Consider the following 18,664-nt stretch of genomic DNA (forward strand, 5'->3'; position numbering starts at 1 on the left):
CCATACCAAAGAGGGACGTAACTTGTTTGTGCCTCTGCCCACTGATTTTGTGGCAGATCTGGCCAACCATTTGGAATTGGCAGTGGTGGAAATGAAATCTGTATCCCTGGGATACTATGTTTAATACCCACTTGTCCTGGGTTATTAACTGCCAATTTTGAGCATGAAGTGCTAACTTTCCCCCTAAGAGGGCTGCCAAAAGATAACTGCTTGGTGATGGCAGAGGGACGTCATTTAGACTGTTTACTATACGGTTGCGAATCATTTCCTCCAGATTTGGAGGTAAAGGCACCTCATTGCTTTGACCTGTAGGAATCCTACGATTGGTATCTAGAACCTTTAGAGCACCTGGATTTGCCCCGTGAAGCTGTCGGACACAGGAAAGGACCAGTTTTGTGTAGGCCAATGTCTACTGAATCTTGGTGGCTGCACTTGTAAAAAGTCTTTTACAGTTTGCATAGACTTAGCTTTGTCTTCCATTTTCTTTAAAACCTCTTCTGCCTTAATACCAAACAGGGTTATCATGCTGAAAAGGTGCATCCAGCAATTTAGCTTTAACATGATCAGGCAAATTTTGCTCGTTTAGCCAGGCATGCCTTCTAATCGCAGATCCAGTAACTGCAGCCCAGCAGGAGGCCTCTAAGGAATCAAAACCACATTGCAAAGTACGCTTTCCAACTTGTTCTGCTGCATGCAATGATTCCTGTAATTCTTTATTTTCCACACATTCAGAAATCATCATTTTCTGTTTCAGTAATCGCATAACATGCTGCTGATATTTAAGCATATGAAAAGTACAGTTGTGTACATTTACCATAAATGTAGATGTTAGAGTGTATTCACTGTTGCAGTCATTACACCTGGGTTATCCTGCTGGCAGGCTACCCTCAGTCGGCCTGAATTCCAAAGTCTAGGTTCGGCATCGGTTGCTGTTGCCTCTTCCCTGATGTCAGTGCTCCAGGGGTATAAAAGATGCAGCAGACGCCATTTTATTCAGTTTTTCTTGCCCCAGATGTCAGGTGCCCCCAAAAGGGTAGGCTAAAAATATGCCAATGAAACATGCATGTACCAAAATATATTATACCTTCATCTACAAGCAAATACACCACATAGGTTGTATAGATTAGAGAAGTGCAGATAAGTTCCAGCAAAGATATGGGGGATGGTGGGTGGGTAATCTGGACTGCAACAGTGAATATACTCAAACATCTACATTTATGGTAAGTGTACACAACTGTACTATGTTCTTTACGTTTCACTGTTGCAGTCATTATACTTGAGTTGAATCCCAAAGCTATGGTTGGGAGGCTGGAGCTAAATAGCATAAGGAGCGGCTATGAGGCCCTGCAGAACTGTAGTGGCAAAGCCTGCCCTGGAATTATTGTAGAGTGCTTTGTAAAGGTGTGCACGGAATTCCAGGTAGCAGCCTCTAAAATATCCTTGGTTGGTACTCCACTGAGGAAGGCTGCTGAAGTGGCTGCTGCTCTGGTTAAATGTGGCCTAAAGCCCTTAGGCACTGGTTTGCCATGTTGTGAATAGCAGAAAAGTACAGTTTTGTATCTACCATAAATGTAGATGTCCGATAGACATGCAACTGCAGTCATAACATGTGGGTTGTCCTGCCTCAGGCAGCCCTCGGTCGGCCGGATTCCAAAGTCTGGGTCCGACGTCGGCTGATGTCGCATTTCTCTCCGACGTCAAAGCGGCTGGAGTATATAAGCATCAGCCGACGCCATTTTCTTCAGTGTTTCTTGCCCCAGATGCCAGGTGCCCTCCAAGGAAGGCTGTAATCAAATTGGAAGACAAAAACAGGATTCCAAACAAATACATGAGCAATAAAACAAATACACCATAACAGATATCCCCAGCTAAAAGTAAGGGGGATAGGAGTGGACCCTAAGCATAGAGGGGTATGGAGGGAGGGAAAACCCGACTGCAGTTGCATGTCCATCGGACATCTACATTTATGGTAGGTACAAAACTGTACTATGTCCTTCAAGAATGCAACTGCAGTCATAACATGTGGGTAGAATACCATAGCTTAGCTGGGGGAGGAGGTATGCTCTAGGAAAGAGATGGTGTGGCAATCAAACCCTGCAGGACTGCCGAAGCAAAGCCTGCTCTGGATCTGGAATATAGAGGGAGATTGTAGTGTTTGCAGAATGTATGCACGGAGCTCCATGTAGCAGCTTCTAGAATGTCCTTTGTAGGCACCCCTCTTAAAAATGCTGTAGAGGTGGCTGTAGCTCTGGTGGAATGTGGTCTGACATAGGCTGGAACAGTCTTTCCATGAAAGGAATAACAGAATCTGATGCAATGTCCAATCCATTTAGAAATAGTCTGTTTTGAAATTGCTTTTCCTTGGACTGCAGGGGCGTAAGCTACCAAAAGCTGTTCAGACTTCCTACTGGCCTTGGTTCTGTCCAGGTAGTATCGAAGTTGTCTATGAATGTCCAAGGTATGCAAAAGTCTTTCCCCCTTACTCTCAGGATTGGGGAAGAAAGCAGGCAGATGAATGGTTTGATTTAGAGAAACCCTAGATACCACCTTTGGCATAAAGGTAGGGTTGGTCCTTAATGAAACCCTGTCTCTGTGGAAAATAATAAAGGGTGGTATTGCCATTAGGGCCTGTAGCTCCGAAACCCTTCTTGCTGAGGTAATTGCCAACAGGAAGGCTGTTTTCCATGAGAGAAATTGCAAGTCAACTGAAGCTGCTGGCTCAAAAGGAGGTAGAGTTAGTTTTTCTAAGACAAAATTGAGGTCCCAGGCTGGCACTGGGGCCTTTCTTGGTGGCTTAATGTTCTTGATTCCCCTGAGGAATTGTCTTAGTAAGGGGTGAGAGAAAACAGGAGGATCAGTGTTGTATCTAGCTGAAATAGCAGATGCATGTATCTTTATTGAAGAATATGAGAGGCCGCTCTAACATATCTGCCAAATATTCCAAGATAAGTGGGATGTTCAGTAATGATGCATCATGTCCTTTGCTGGTATTCCAATTGCTGAATCTTTTCCACTTTGCTAAGTAGACCTTTCTGGTGGATGGTCTTCGAGCCTCTGTTAGTATCCGCTGAACTTCCTTGGAGAGAGATAAGCTGAAGTTATTTATGGGATCTCCCAGGCTGTTAGCTGCAGTGTCTGAAGGTTTGGATGCAGTGTTTCGAAATTGTGTTGAGTCAAAATTAGAGGCCACTGAGGGAGGGCCCACCTCCTGGTGTGACATATGCTCCATAGTAGTGGGTACCAGTGTTGTCTTGGCCAATCCGGAGCTATTATGATTCCCTTGGGCTTCTCCGCTTTGATCTTTAGTAATACTGAGGTCATCAGTGGCAGAGGTGGGAATGCATAGATTGCTAGGGAGTTCCAGTTGAATGAAAGGGCATCTATTTTCCAAGCCTTTGGATGGTATGTCCTTGTGCAAAATTTTGGTAGAAGATGATTGAGGTGAGAGGCAAATAGGTCCACTTCTGGCTTGCCCCATGTCGAAGTGAGTTGTCTGAAAACCTTCGGATGTAACCTCCACTCGTGTGGATCTGTGAAATTCCTGCTTAGGCTGTCCGCCAACACATTGTCTTTTCCTGGAAAGAACTGGGATTGTAACTGGATGTTTAGACTCAGTGATTTCTCCCAAAGCTGCATTGTCAGTCTGCAAAGGGGGTAAGAGTGGGTGCCCCCCTGCTTATGTACCACATCACTGTGGTGTTGTCTGTCCGTATCATTAAGTGGCCTTGCTGGAGTTGGTTTTGAAAAGCCTCGATAGCATGCATTACTGCCAGCATTTCCTTTTGGTTTATATGCAGATGTGTTTCCTTTGGAGACCATTGTCCTTGTATACACCTGCCTTCCATGTGCGCCCCCCATCCAAGGTCTGAGGCGTCTGTAGTCATGGTCTGTGTTATCTGTGGTTTTTTGAATGACATACCTGTGTTTTCCTGGCTCACCGAGGCCCACCATAGGAATTCCTTTTGTAGGCATGGAATGAGTGGTATGATTGTCTCCAAGTTGTTGCTGTGTTGAGACCAAATGCTTTTAGGTACCATTGAAGCTTTCTCATGTGTAGTTTTGCTAATGGAACCAGTAGAATGCAGGATGCCATGTAACCCAGGGCCTGTAGGAATCTCCTTGCAGTCATCTGGGTGAGTTTTGCTAAACCTTTGAAGTATTGAGTTAACTTCTCTTGCTTGTCTTCTGTCAGGTAAGCCATCTGAGAGGCTGTGTCTAGTTTGGCTCCTAAGAAGATTATTTGCTGGGATGGCTGCAGTCTTGACTTTTGGAAGTTGACTGTGTATCCCAGAGCTTGAAGTAATCGTATGACATAATCCAGGTTTTTTGTCAACATCAGTTTGTCGTCCGCTTGTATTAGGCAGTCGTCCAGATGCGGTAAATTTGTATACCCTGGAGCCTGCAATGAGCAATTACTGAAGCCAGGCATTTTGTAAACACTCTGGGCAGTAGATAAGCCAAATGGCAATGCTGAGAATTGATAATGCTCTGGCCCTGCAAGAAATCTGAGGTATCTTCTGCAGCTGTGTCTGATAGGGACATGCAGGTATGCCTCCTTGATGTCCAGAGTAATCAGCCACGACTCCTTGCCCAGCATGGGAAGAAGTTGCTGTAGAGTCAGCATTTTGAACTTTGGTACTATGAGAAAGGTGTTTAATGCGGACAAGTCCAGTATTGGTCTCCATTGAGATTCTTTTCTTGGAACAAGGAACAGTCTTGAGTAAAACCCTGCTCTTGTTCTTTTGTGGAACTCTTTCTATTGCTTTCATTCGAGTCAGCAGAGTGATTTGCTTGATAGCCTCTGCCCTTTGATGTTGTGGTAGATTTGGCATGCCTTGTTTTCTTGGTAAGGTATGAAAATGAAACCTGTACCCTCGGTCTATAATGTCTAAAATCCATTTGTCCTTTGTCAGTCTGTGCCAGTTTTTTGCAAACAGAGATAATTTTCCGCCCAAGGGAGCTTCTAGTTGTTCCCTGGTAGGCGGTAGTAGAGGAAAGTCATTGAGTTTGTGGTTGTTGGGCAGGTGAAACCCCTGCGTCACTTCTTTGGTTTCCTGGCTGACATTGTCGTCCCCTGTAAGGGTCTCTGTATTGGCCTCTTCCTCTGCCCCATCTGTTCTTACCCCTTTGAAACTTTTCTGGATTAGGAAAGGACCAGTTTTTTGAAGGCCAATTCCTACTGAATCTGGGGGGTTGAACCTGGAGGAAATCCTTCACAGTTTGAACTGATTTTGCTTTTTCTTCGATGGTCTTTAACACTTCCTTAGCATTTGCACCAAAAAGCTTGTTCTTTTCCAAAGGTGCATCCAGAAGTTTTGCTTTTACATGATCTGGTAGAGGTTGATCTTTTAACCAAGCATGTCTACGGATCACTGCCCCTGTCATAGCTGCCTTACATGAAGCTTCCAGTGCATCATATCCACACTGCAGGAAGTGATTGCTTACTTGCTGAGTGTTATGTACAGCTTCCTGCAAAGTCTTCCTGTCTAAAGGATCAGGAGAAGCTAATGTTTTTTGTAAATCTTCTAAGAGATAATCCTGATATTGGAACATATGAAAAAGGCAATTTAAAGCTCTCATAGATAAGGTAGTGGATGTGTAAACCTTTTTACCCCATCTCTCTAATGACCTTGCTTCCCTGCTGGAGGGCAAAGGATTTTTTGAGGTGGAGGCTGAAACTCCTTTAGGCCCCTATGAAATAGTTTCCAAATCAGCAGTATGGGCCCTGAATAAATGGGAATGAGTTTCTGGGACCCTGTAATACCTGTCTGGCTTGGCTGGAGCAGGAGGAAGAGAATCAGGGGTAGCACTAGAATCAGAATACAAATCATCCAGGACATCAAGTACAGGAGGAATAGCTCAGGGCCTGTGCTGAGGCTTCTTAAGGAAAGTCCTAAGGCGTTTCCGAGAATCAGAATATTCCTGACCCTGCCACTTGAAATGTTCCCTCATGGTGTGCAGAACTTCCCCAAAGGAAATATCCTCAGGAGGGGAGGCTGAAGGTATGGAATCTTCTGCATCCAAGTCCTCATAGGTCTGGAAGAGCTCTTCCTGGCTATCAGAGTGGACAGAGCCCTCAGAGTCTTCATCTGAAGGGACAGAGGGTTCAACCCAGGGCCTTTTATCAGGAGGAGGCTGGGATGCTCTCTCAGGATGGGCCTGTGAACCTCTAATCATGGAAATTAAATCAGCAGCCATGGACATAATTTGTGTCTCCGGAGTCGGCTGAGGTAAGGATTTGGAAGTAATATGCTTAGTTTTGCTGGCTGCCTTAGCCCTAGTGTAGGCCTTAATAGACATGGCCATAGGAGGCCTGGCAGCTCCACGTGCAGGAGTGACCTTGTCTACAGCAATGGTCTCGGGCATTTCCTCGGTTTCGTATCCGGAGGAAAGTCTATAACTGGCGTTGGAGTAATGTCTGGAATCGAGTCGCCGGTAATGCGGTGTCTTCGGTTCGAGTGGTGGAGAGACCGTCTCAGAGGAACCGGAGCACTCGCTAGGTTTTGGCGTGGAGTCGGTGGTAGGCGTGGGCCGAGGATGTCGGTCCCGGTCTTTCGCTTTTGGGAGTTTGCGATGTCGGAAGATCCGGCGGCATGGTGTAAGCAAATTTATCGCGAAAAATCTTCAGCGAACTCCGCCCGGCGCCTGAGAGTGCGCTTGTTGAAGCGAGCACAGGCTACACAGGCAGAGACGCCGTGGTCTGGGCCCAGGCAAGGAGGCAGTAAGAGTGGAAATCCTTATGAGGTATTTGTTTACCACAAAAGACAATTGTTAACTTTTCAGTAATTTCTGACATCGGCTGAGGCAAGAAAAGGTCCCCAACGGGGTACTTAGCTTTTTTGATGACTTCGGTATCGTAGAATACAGGAGCTGACCGACCGGCACTTGCAAACTGCTTCTGCTTCGGGCACCGCGCGGCAAGAAAGACTGAAGAAAATGGCGTCGGCTGATGCTTATATACTCCAGCCGCTCTGACGTCGGAGAGAAATGCGACAGCCGACGTCGGACCCAGACTTTGGAATCCGGCCGACCGAGGGCTGCCTGAGGCAGGACAACCCACATGTTATGACTGCAGTTGCATTCTTGAAGGACATCGAATGCAGTGGCCTATCCACTTTGAAATAGTCTGCTTTGAGATGGCCTTTCCTTGTGATCCTGCAGCATATGCCACTTGTAGTTGCTCTGTCTTTCTGAAAGCTTTGGTTCTGTTCAAGTAGAAGCGTAGCTGTCTGTGTATGTCCAAAGAATGCAGAATTCTCTCCCCCTTATTCTGTGGGTTTGGATAAAAAGTAGGTAGATAAATAGTTTGGTTAAGGGCCACACTGGACACTACCTTAGGCATAAAAGTCGAGTTTGTCCTCAGAGAAACCCTGTCTGGATAAAAAATGATGAAAGGTTCCACAGCCATGAGTACATGTAGCTCTGAGACTCGTCTTGCAGAGGTTATTGCTAGGAGCAGAGCTGTTTTCCAAGATAAAAACTTTATATCAGCTGTAATGGATTGCTCAAAAAGAAGCATGGTTAGTTTTTCCAAGACATAATTGAGGTCCAATGCAGGTATTGGTGATCTCCTTGGAGGCCTTAAGTTTTTGGCTCCTCTGAGGTGCTGCCTTAAAGGATGAGAAAAGATTGGGGGCTCTGTACTGTAATGAGCTGAAATGGCAGAGACATGAATTTTAATTGGTGAAAAGGATAGGCCTTTGTCCAGCATCTCAGTTAAGTATTGCAAAATCTGAGTAATATTTGGTACAGGTGTCAATTCTTTGTACCTGGTTCCAGGCACAAAATCTCTCCCATTTTCCAGCGCAAGATTTTCTGGTACTAGGCCTTCTGGCCTCCAAAATGACATCCATCACAGCTTTAGTGAGAGGCGCGTTTTGTATGACTACATTATTCGCCATGCTGCCAGATTTAAGGTCTTGAGTTGGCTGTGCAGGATCTGATTGTTTTGTTGGGACAGTAGATGAGGTATTTGAGGCAAGGTCCAAACCGGGCATTGAGACAAGTTCCTTAGGATTGGATACTAGTACTGGCGGGGCCAGTCTGGGGCAATCAGTTATCATTTTTGGCTTCTCTTGTCTGACCTTTAGGATTACCTTGGGGAGGAGAGGCAGTGGAGGAAAGGCATATACTGCTAAGTTTTTCCAGCTGAAAGATAGGGCGTCCACATTCCATGCTTTTCTGTGATAAGTCCTTGTGCAGAATCTTTTTAGTTAGTAGTTGTGAGGACAGGCAAATAGATCTATATCCGGGCATCCCCATTTCCTTATCTTCATGCTGAAGACTTATGGATCCAATTTCCACTAGTGGGGATCCATGAGGTTTCTGCTTAGTTCGTCTGCCAGAGTATTAATCTTTCCTGGCAGGAATTGTGCCTGCAGATGTACTTGGTAAGTCAATACTCTGTCCCACATAGTTATGGCTAGTCTACAAAGGGGGTAAGAATGAGTGCCTCCCTGCTTGTTTATATACCACATGACCGTGGTGTTGTCTGTCTATCAGTAGTTGTACGGGATGAAATAAGTCCTTGAAGGCTGTCAGGGCATTCTGGAACAGCTATCATCTTCTTTGATTGATATGTAGATGCATTTGGTTTGTGGACCATGTGCCTTGAATACATCTTCCTGCCATGTGGGCCCTCCAGGCATAATCTGATGTATCCGCTGTTAATTTCTGCCTGGCTGGGGGTAAAGTGAATGGTTGCCCCTGGTTCTGGTGACAAGCCTTCACCCATCGAAACTCCTGTTGCAGGCAGGGAATGAGGGTAATTATTGTTTCCAGGCTGTGGCAATGTTGGGACCAAACACTTTTTAGGTACCACTGAAGTTTCCTCATATGCAGTCTTGCATATGGAATTAGTAGAATGTAAGATGCCATTAAGCCCAAACCTGCAGAATTTTTCTTGCAGATAACTGGGCCTTTGTTGCCAACAGTTTGAAATATGTAGTCAGTTGCCTTTGTTTGTCTGGTGTGAGATAAGCCATCTGGGCAGTTGTATTTAAGCTTGCACCCAGGAATATTATCTCTTGAAAGGGTACTAGTTTTGATTTCTTTTCGTTGACTGTGTACCCTAGGCCTGTTAGAAATATCTTTACAAATGCCAGATGCTGTAGTAGAATGTCCTTGTTCTCTACTTGAATGAGGCAGTCGTCCAAGTAATGATATATTTGTATTCCTCTTTGTCTGCAGAATGCAATTACTGGTGCCAGGCACTTTGTGAAGTCCCTGGGCGCAGTAGATAAGCCAAAGGGCAGTGCAGAGAATTGGTAGTGCATTGAGAGCCAGCTTTGAATCTGAGGTATCTTCTGCATGTTTGTCTGATTGGGACATGCATGTATGCCTCTTTTAGGTCTAAAGTCACAAGCCAAGCTTTCTTGCCCAGCATGGGCAGAAGCTGCTGTAGGAGTCAACATTTTGAATTTTGGTATATCCAGATATGTATTTAGAACAGATAGGTTCCAGTATTGGTCTCCAGGTCTTGTCCTTTCTTGGTACCAAGAACAGTGTTGAATAAAATCCTTGTCCCTGCTCTCGCTCTGGTACTTGTTGAATGGCCCTCATGTCCATGAGGGATGAAACTTGTTTTTGTGCCTCTGCCCATTGATGTTTTGGCAAGTCTGGCCAACCATTTGTCCTTGGCAGGGTATGGAAGTGAAACTTGTAGCCTTGTGACACTGTCTAGGACCCATTTGTCCTGGGTTATTATGCGCCAACTATGAGAAAAAAATGCTAGTTTTCCCCCTAAAGGTGCTGCCAGAAGATAAGTGCTTGGTGCAGGCAGGGGGAAGTCATTGGGACTGTTTCCTGTATGGTTGTGATTTGTCTTCTCCACTTTTGGAGGTAGAAGCACCCTGTTGTTTAGACCTGTATGAAACCTTGGGGCTGGGATCTGCCTCTTGGGCGTCTGTATCTGCCCCTTTGTGGTCTGTCTGACACTGGAAAGGACCAATTCTTTGTAGGCCAGTGTCTGGTAAATCTTGCAGGCTGTACCTGTAAGAAATCCTTAACCGTTTGCATAGATTTAGCTTTGTCCTCCATTTTCTTTAACACCAAACAAGGTATCATGCTGTAATGGAGCATCTAATAATTTTGCTTTGACATGATCAGGCAGATTTTGTTCCTTTAACCAAGCATGTCTCCTGATGACAGAACCCGTAACAGCGGCCCTGCAGGAGGCCTCCAAAGAACCAAAACCACATTGCAAAGTATGCTTTCCAACTTGTTCAGCTGCATGCAATAAATCCTGCATTTCTTTGTTTTCTGCACATTCAGAATTTATCAACATTTTCTGTTTAAGCAGTGACATAACATACTGCTGATATTTGAGCATATGAAACTGATAATTTAAAGCCCTTATAGCCAAGGTAGCAGAAGTGTAAATCTTTTTCCCCCATCTGCCCAATGCCCTAGAATCCCTGTCAGAGGAGGTAGGGTTTTTTGCAGTGGATGCCTTGACCCCTTTGGGACCCTGAGAGATAGTTTCTGGGTCAGCAGCAGGGTTTTTGAAAAGGAATTTATGAGAGTCAGGAACCCTGTAGTGCCTGTCCGGCTTAACAGGAGTTGGAGGCAAGGAGTCAGGGGTCAGACTGGACTCTGAAAATAGATAATCTACAATGTCTAACACAGGTGGAAGAGCTAGGGGCCTGTGTTGTGGGAGTAAAAGGAAGTCTCTGAGCCTTTTCTTAGATTCTGAAAAATCTTGGCTCTCCTAGTGGAAATGCTCCCTCATGGCATGCAAGGTTTCCCCAAAAGAGTAATCCTCAGGAGGAGAGGCTGAAGGGATAGATTCTTCAGCATCAGAATCCTCATAGGGAGGAAGAGAGTATTCCTGATCAGAAGAAGAATCAGATGAAATGGAAACCTGATCTGAAGATTCATATTCTGTCTTTTGCCTAGGGCTTTTATCAGGTGGGGGATGGGAACCCCTGATCAAAGTAATTAAGTCTGTGGCCATTTTGAGCATCTGATTTTGGGCATGGAGGCCTGTCCATGAGGCTGTTGTACTTGTTTCTTTGTCTTTAAAGGTGCTTTAGTCTTCGCCTTTGAAGCTGGAGTCACTTTAATGTATAACTGAGTAGGTCTGAAAACACACTCAGAAGCCGATGCCTGCTCAGCGGCTCCGGACCCATCTGAGGGAATAGTCTCCGAAGGTCCAATACCTTGAGCTTCCAGCGGCCTAGTCGACTCCACGTCAGAGTCTGTAGCGGCCTGCGGGTCTAAAGTAGCGGGCGTCAGGGTCTGCAAAGGTGCCTTACTGAGAACCGGTGACTGGATTAAAGGAAGCCTTGTCGTCGGTTGAGCCTCGGATGCCTGTCCTTTTCTTTTTCTTTGTGTTTGCGAATTCCGGTAGTCGGATGGCTATCTGACATTGTATAATTAAATCATCTGCCAAAATAGTGTAATGCAAAATCGTACTGACGCTTAATAGTGCGCTGGTTAAATCTAGCACAAAACCGACAACTAGCAACGTCGTGGTCAGGGCCTAGGCAAGGAATACAGTAAGAATGAAAGTCCTTATGAGGTATCTGCTTCCCACAAGAAATACAATTATTAATGTTTTCTGACATCAGTCTGGAGCAAGAAAAAGGTTTCCCTAACGGGGTACTTAGCTTTTAATGAAGACTTCGGATCTGAAATTCAAACACGAAAATCTCAGGAGTCGGCCGACCGGCACTTGGAAACTGCTTCTGCTTCGGGCATTACGTGGCAAGAAAGACTGAAGAAAATGGCGTTGGCTGCATCATTTATACCCCTGGCGCACTGACGCCAGGGAAGAGGCAACAACCGACGCCGGACCTAGACTTTGGAATTCAGGCCGACTGAGGGTAGCCTGCCAACAGGATAACCCAAGTGTAATGACTGCAAAACAGTGCAACAAAGAACATCGGTCAGTTTAAGACCCTAATTGCCAAGGTTGCAGATGTATAAACCTTCTTTCCCCATCTATCCAGCACCCTGGAATCTCTATCAGAGGGGGTAGGATTTTTAGCTGTTGAGGCCTTTACACCTTTGGGACCCTGTGAGATAGTTTCAGGATCAGCAGCAGGGTTTTTAAATAAAAATTTGTATGAATCAGGGACCCTATAATATCTGTTTGGCTTGCTAGGAGCCAGGGGTAAGGAGTCTGGAGTCATGCTTGATTCCGAAAACACATCAACAATGCCTAATACAGGAGGTATGGCTAAAGGCCTATGCTGAGGGATAAGGAAATCCCTAAGCCTCTTTTTTGATTGAGAAATCTTGACTCTCCCAATGAAAATGCTCCCTCAAAGTAAGGTTTCTCCAAAGGAATAATATTCAGGAGGAGATGCAGATGGGATGGATTCATCTGCATCAGAATCCTCACGGGGTGGTATAAAAAATTCCTGATCAGAAGAGGAATCAGAAGAAATAGAAACCTGATCTGAAGATTTATTATCAGTGTCTTGCCTAGGCCTCTTATCAGGAGGGGGTTGGGAACCCCTGATCAAGGTAATTAGATCTTCAGCCATTTTGAGAATCTGTTTTTTGGGCATACAGGCCTGAGCACGTGGCTCATGCGTCATTTTTTTAGCTTTAGAAGTTGCTTTTTGTCTTTGATTTTGAAGCTGGCATCTGTTTTATATAGAAATTCTGAGGCCTGAAGACACCCTCAGAAGCCTGTGCCTGCTCAGCGGCTCCGGACCCATCCGAGGGAGAGACATCCGCGAGTACAATACTTTGAGAATCTTGCAGCATGCCGGACTGCACAAGGGTCTCGGTAGAGGCCTGCGACTCGAAAGTAGCTGGTATCAGGGGCTGCGAAAGCACCTCACTGAGTACCGGCGAACAGACGACTGACTTAGGGGAAGCTTCATCAGTTTTAGACCTCGACGGTCTCTCCTTTTCTTTGCGTTTTTTGTGAACTCCAGTAGTCGGATTGCTATCTGACATTTCAAGGTAGTTAAATCTGTTTCCAAAACATTTTGAAGCAAAGATATACCGATGCTTAATAGTGTGTTGGTTAAACCTAGCAGAAAACTGAGAGCAAGACACATTATGATCTGGGCCTAAGCAAGGAATAAAGTACAAATGGAAATCCTTATGAGGTATTTGCTTCCCACAAGTAATGCAATTATTAACGTTTACTGACATCGGTATGGAGCAAGAAAAAGTTTCCCCAACGGGGTACTTGGCTTTAAGTGAAGACTTTGGTTCTGAAACTCGAATTCGGAAATTTCAGGAGTTGGCTGACCGGCACTTGCGAACTGCTTCTGCTTCGGGCACCACACGGCAAGAAAGACTAAAGAAAATGGCATCAGCTGCCTGTTTTATACCCCTGACGATCTGACATCATGGAAGAAGAGACAGCAACCGACGCAGGACCCAAGACTTTGATATTCAGGCCGACTGAGGGCAACCTGCCAGCAGATTACCCCAACCGTAATGACTGCAACAGTGAAACACGAAGAACATCACCTATAATTCATTATTTTTTCCTGTTGGGCAACCCAAGTGGCATAAAACGGTCACCACAGTGGTTTCTCCAAGAGAGCAGCTGAATGAAGTAAACATGCACAGCTAGAGCTACAAAAGTCTGCTCAAAAATGGTCCTTTTAATTCCTGAAATAGCAGGACTTATTGAAAGTTTTAAATGCCTAAAAAACGTTCTCTTCCTATACTTTTTTGCCATTTTATGTGCGATGTTTAGAAAGATCTGGTTAATTACAGCTTGGTGATTTACTGTTTACTTCTTTACACAATGCGTAACACATGCACATTATGTTATACTAAAAAACATAACAAAATGCTGAAACCCAACATTAAAAAGCATTGTTTCAACATGCAGTCATTCTGCACCTCCCCAAAAACCTTTCCCAAACGAAAACTGTAAACAATGTTGATACTTACTTCCCCTGACTCCATCTCTCTCTTTTCTCCTCATTCCATTGATGAAACTGACCACTTCTCTCCATCTGCCCAAGGTCTCTAGACAAAGAAGATGTAAATGTCTCCACATAGCAACTGAACATCTTACTAAATGAAAAGCTAACAAAGTTAACAAAATATCCACTATTTTAGTCCAAGTAATGCATGTGATAACATATAACATTTCGCATTAACAGTAGCTCACAAAATCAAATGTAGAAAGAAAATACTGAGTACTCTAGGAAGCGCACTGTACAAAATCAACACTATCAACATAAATGGGCAAATCCAGCTGTCCAACACAATCAAGAGGAAGGACATATTCCCAAACAAAGTAATTTGAGAGCTGAATCTTTAATGTGCTTTAGTCATTCGTTCACAGCACTCACCTACATAGATAACAGCACTAGTTTGGAAGAGCCTACCAGTGAAGTTAATCCAAAACTAAACATTGTATGAAGATATGACAACTTTAACAGCAAAAATGTTAGTCCACAAAGCAGTATTTATTAGACAAAGTTTCGTTCATAATTCATATTAACCTAAAATGAGGGAGAAGAAAGAAATAAACAAGACAGGCAAGAAGGGAAGGGAAATGAACTGGCTTGGGGAAGACCTGAAGTACAGCGAAGTTACAAAACCTGACAAATTTAACAAAACTCATTCTGATGTTCACAAAATAGGAGAAGGGGACAGACAGAAAACATGGGGCAAGGTTCAGGGATTTGATGGAATCTCACTCAGAGCCATTAAGTAAGCTACTGCAACAAAGTATGCCTTGCTTCAACTGACTGGAAGTAAGCATTGGTGGTACTCCTCTACAAATGCAGCCCTAGGAAATGAAGTCCACTGAATCTGACTTCACGGCTGCATAAAACAATAGAAACAGTATAGCGTGCAAAAGGCAAATTGGCAGCAACCGGTAGCCTAGCACATTTCATGTCACATGTTCAGATAAAACTACTGGGAACAAATCTCTCTTTTGGAAGGGACATCCTGGCTTCCCCTGATAAGCATTATAAGGTCTTCCGCCATTTTAAGCATCTGAGACCGATGCAAGGAAGCAGGTGGCTGAGACTGAGTCGTCGGTTTCTTGGGTGTGGTTCGTACCCTGGGCCTAAGAAACTTGGTAGTTTTCGAAAGAATGGTAGACTCGAAAGAAGTCAGTCTGTGTCGAGAATTGGTAGTGCGAAGTACTTCCTCAGACACCGATGCCTGCGCAGCAGCTCCGGACCCATCCAAGGTAGAGACATTTGCAGGATCCTTAGTCGAAGAGTCTCGCGGCATACCCCAAAAGGGTCTCGGTAGTGGCCTGCGAAGGCAGAGAAATGGGCATCATGGGTTGTGAAAGCACCTCACTGAGGACTGGAGAACTAACTACTAGCTTAACGGAAGCACTGTCGGCAGTTTTGGACCAGTGCGGTCTGTCTTTATTCTTACGTTTTTTTTCCAGAAGGTCTGTTGTTGGATGGCTTACTGAAGCCATATTGGAATTCAAGAACTGACAGTGTAAATATCTAGCTACATAAAGGGCCTGATGATGTATACTTCTGGTGTTGAACAAAGCACAAAAGCAACAGCGAGGGACGTCGTGGTCTGGGCCTAAGCAAGTGATGGAGTATGAATGAAAGTCGCAGTGTGGTATTTGCTTTCCTTAGGCGAGACAATTGTTATCTTTTTCTGACATCAGTTACAGCAAAATAAAAAGGATCCCCAATGGGGTACTTGGCTTTAGATGACTTCAACTTCAATTCGGAAACGAAAAATCATGTAGCAGCCGACTAGCACTTGTGCGAACTGCTTCTGCTTCGGGCTCCTTGGCAAGAAAGACTGATGTAATGGCTCCGGGTGCTTATTTTATACCACTAACAACCTGACGTCAGTTCTGGAGCGATGGCAACCGACGCAGAAATACTAAGCCTCTGGTATTCAAGCCGACTGAGGGCTACCCCCTGGCAGGGATAACCCAAATGTGATGACTGCAAAAGTGAAACACAAAGGACATGTAGCGGATTCCACAAAGTCCTGCAGAATTGCTCTGGCAAATCCTGCTCATGCTCCGGAGAAACCGTCTAGCTTGCAGTGTTTGGTGAAAGTGTGAATGGTGAACCAGGTAGCTGCTTCCAGGACGAGTGCAGTGTCCAGGCCCTTTAGGAAGGCTTTGGAGGCTGCCACTGCCTTGGTAGAGTGAGCCTTTACTCCCTGTGGAAGTTTTTTGCCAAGGTGTGAGTAACAAAGGCAAATAGTTTTCCTTATCCAACATGAGATGGTTTGTTTGAAGACTGCCTTGCCCGGGACCCTGGGGTGAAAGGAAACAAAAAGCTGATTGGATTTTCTTATGGAACTGGTTTTGTCTAGGTAAAACTTACCTGTCTGTGTACATCCAGGTAATGGAGTATCCTCTCACTTTCATTGGTGAGAGAAAGGAAGAAGGTGGTTAATTGAATAGATTGGTTTAAGTACAGATCATTGACCACCTTGGGCATAAAGGAAGGGTTGGTCCGTAAGGCTACCCTATCCTTGTGGAGGGTAGTGTAAGCAGGGACAGGACATTAAGGCCTGCAACTCTGATACCCTTCTGGCTGAAGTTGTAGCCACCAGCAGTACTAGCCGGTTCAAATGGGGAATGGATGCGTGTTTCCAAAATGAAGTTCAGGTGCCAGGGTGGAGGGATGAGTTTTCTTGGCGGTCTGATGTGCAAGACCCCATTTAAGAATAGTTTGACAGAGCCTGGCTAGTAGGGGAGGGTATAGTGGCAAGCATGCTGAAATAGCTGGAAGGTGGACTTTCACCAAAGAGTATGAAAGTCCCATCTTAATGAGTTGACACACACAGGCAAGAACTAAGTGTGGATCTGCACAGCATGGATCTCTGCCCTTCCCAGACTCCATTTGGAAAATCTTTCCCATTTAGCTAGGTATTATTTCCTTGTAGTAAGTTTCCTGGCCTCCCTGGGCCTAAAAGCACATCCTCTAAGTAGTGGTGCCTGAAGGGAATTAAAAGTTTATCACCCACAGTGTCAGGGCCAACATCTGCAAGTGGCGCTGAATGAAGGTTCCCTTTTGTTGTGTCAGAAGGCCACCTTGTGGGGTAACTTGTGGTGATTGGCCCTTGGCTAGATTATGAAGTAGGGTGAAAGTACAATTGTGTACACTTACCATAAATGTAGATGTTAGTGTATTCATTGTTGTAGTCATCACGGTTGGGTTATCCCTGCTAGGGTAGCCCTCGGCCGGCCCGAATATCAGAGGCTTAGTATTTCTGCGTCAGTTGCTCATCGCTTCAGGACTGACGTCAGGTCATCAGTAGTATAAAGTAAGGCAGCCAACACCATTACATCAGTTTTTCTTGCCCTGTCAGGAGCCCCCAAGTGGGAGCCAGGATATGGTGGAAGAACCCCACCAGAAGAAAGTAAATACCAAAAAATCCCTTGTAAGGAGGGAGAGAGAAAGAAGTGGGGGTGGAGGGAGGGAAACCAGGACTGCAACAGTCAATACACTCTTAACATCTACATTTATGGTAAGTGTACACAACTGTATTATGTTCGTGTTTCGCTGTTGCAGTCACCACATTTGGGTTGATTCCCAAAGCTAAGGAAAAGGGTAGAGGCAGTCAAAGAGAACAGGGGCTGGCTATGATGCCCTGCAAGACTGCAGAGGCAAAGCCTGCCCTGGATTTGGAGAAGATCGGCAGGTGGTAACGCTTGGTGAAAGTGTGAACAGATGTCCAGGTGGCAGCCTCCAGGATGTCTCTGGTGGGGACTCCTCTGAGGAAAGCTGCAGAGGTGGAGCCTGCTCTGGTAGAGCGAGTTCTGACCCCCTTAGGGGGAGGTTTTCTGCGTTGCTTGTAACAGAAATGGATGCAGTGTGCTATCCATTTGGAAATGGTTTGTTTGGAGATGGCTTTGCCCTCTGCCCTTGCAGCAAAACTGATCAGTAATTGATCAGATTTTCTGAATGATTAAGTTCTGTCTAAATAGAATCTGAGCTGTCTGTGCACATCTAGGGTGTGCATGATGCTTTCCCCCTTGTTTTGTGGGTTAGGGAAAAAAGGTGAGAAAATGAATGGATTTGGTAGACAGCCACACAGGACACCACTTGGAGCATGAAGAATGGGTTAGTGATGAGGGACACCCTGTCAGCATGGAAGATGATGAAAGGCTCTACAACCATGAGTGCTTGCAGCTCAGACATTCTTCTGGCAGAAGTGATGGCGGTCTTCCAGGAGAGAAATTTTAAGACTGCTGAAGATGCTGGTTCAAAGGGGGGCAAGGTGAGCTTTTCCAACACAAAGTTAAGGTCCCAAGCTCAAGTTGGTGCTCTTCTGGGCGGACTCAAGTTGCTAGCCCCTCTTAGTAATTGTTTTATCAGAGGGTGTGAGAAAAGGGGGGGGGGTGCTCCGTGTGGAAATGGGTAGAGATAGCAGAGGCATGAATTTTAACAGAGGAAAGAAGAAAAGTACAGTTGTGTACACTTACCATAAATGTAGATGTTAGATTGTTTTCACTGTTGCAGTCATTACATTTGGGTAATCTGCTGGCAGGTTGCCCTCAGTCGGCCTAATTAACAAAGTCTTGGGTCCTGCGTCGGTTGCTGTCCCTTCTTCCATGACGTCAGATTGTCAGGGGTATAAAATATGCAGCCGATGTCATTTTCTTCAGTTTTTCTTGCCCCAGATGTCAGATGCCCCCCAAATGGGGAGCAAAATATATATAAATTTATATAAGCATGTAATTTAAAACAAAAAATATACCTCCAGCTAAAAGCAAATACAACAA

The 18,664-nt window shown here is 45.0% G+C and overlaps 1 protein-coding gene across 5 annotated transcripts in view; it reads right to left on the reverse strand.

The window, feature by feature from the left end:
• LOC122809699 (zinc finger CCCH domain-containing protein 13-like) overlaps positions 1 to 18,664 on the reverse strand; it is a 1,891,555-nt gene that overhangs the window by 1,261,967 nt on the left and 610,924 nt on the right. For all 5 annotated transcript variants that reach the window (XM_044081418.1, XM_044081393.1, XM_044081403.1 and 2 more), the window contains exon 7: positions 13,870 to 13,947. In XM_044081418.1, coding sequence (XP_043937353.1) covers positions 13,870 to 13,947 — 78 coding nt within the window. The remainder of the gene's footprint in view (positions 1 to 13,869; positions 13,948 to 18,664) is intronic.

This window comes from Protopterus annectens, chromosome 1.part1 (assembly GCF_019279795.1).
Source record: "Protopterus annectens isolate FY-2018-M chromosome 1.part1, PAN1.0, whole genome shotgun sequence".
NCBI lineage: Eukaryota > Metazoa > Chordata > Ceratodontiformes > Protopteridae > Protopterus > Protopterus annectens.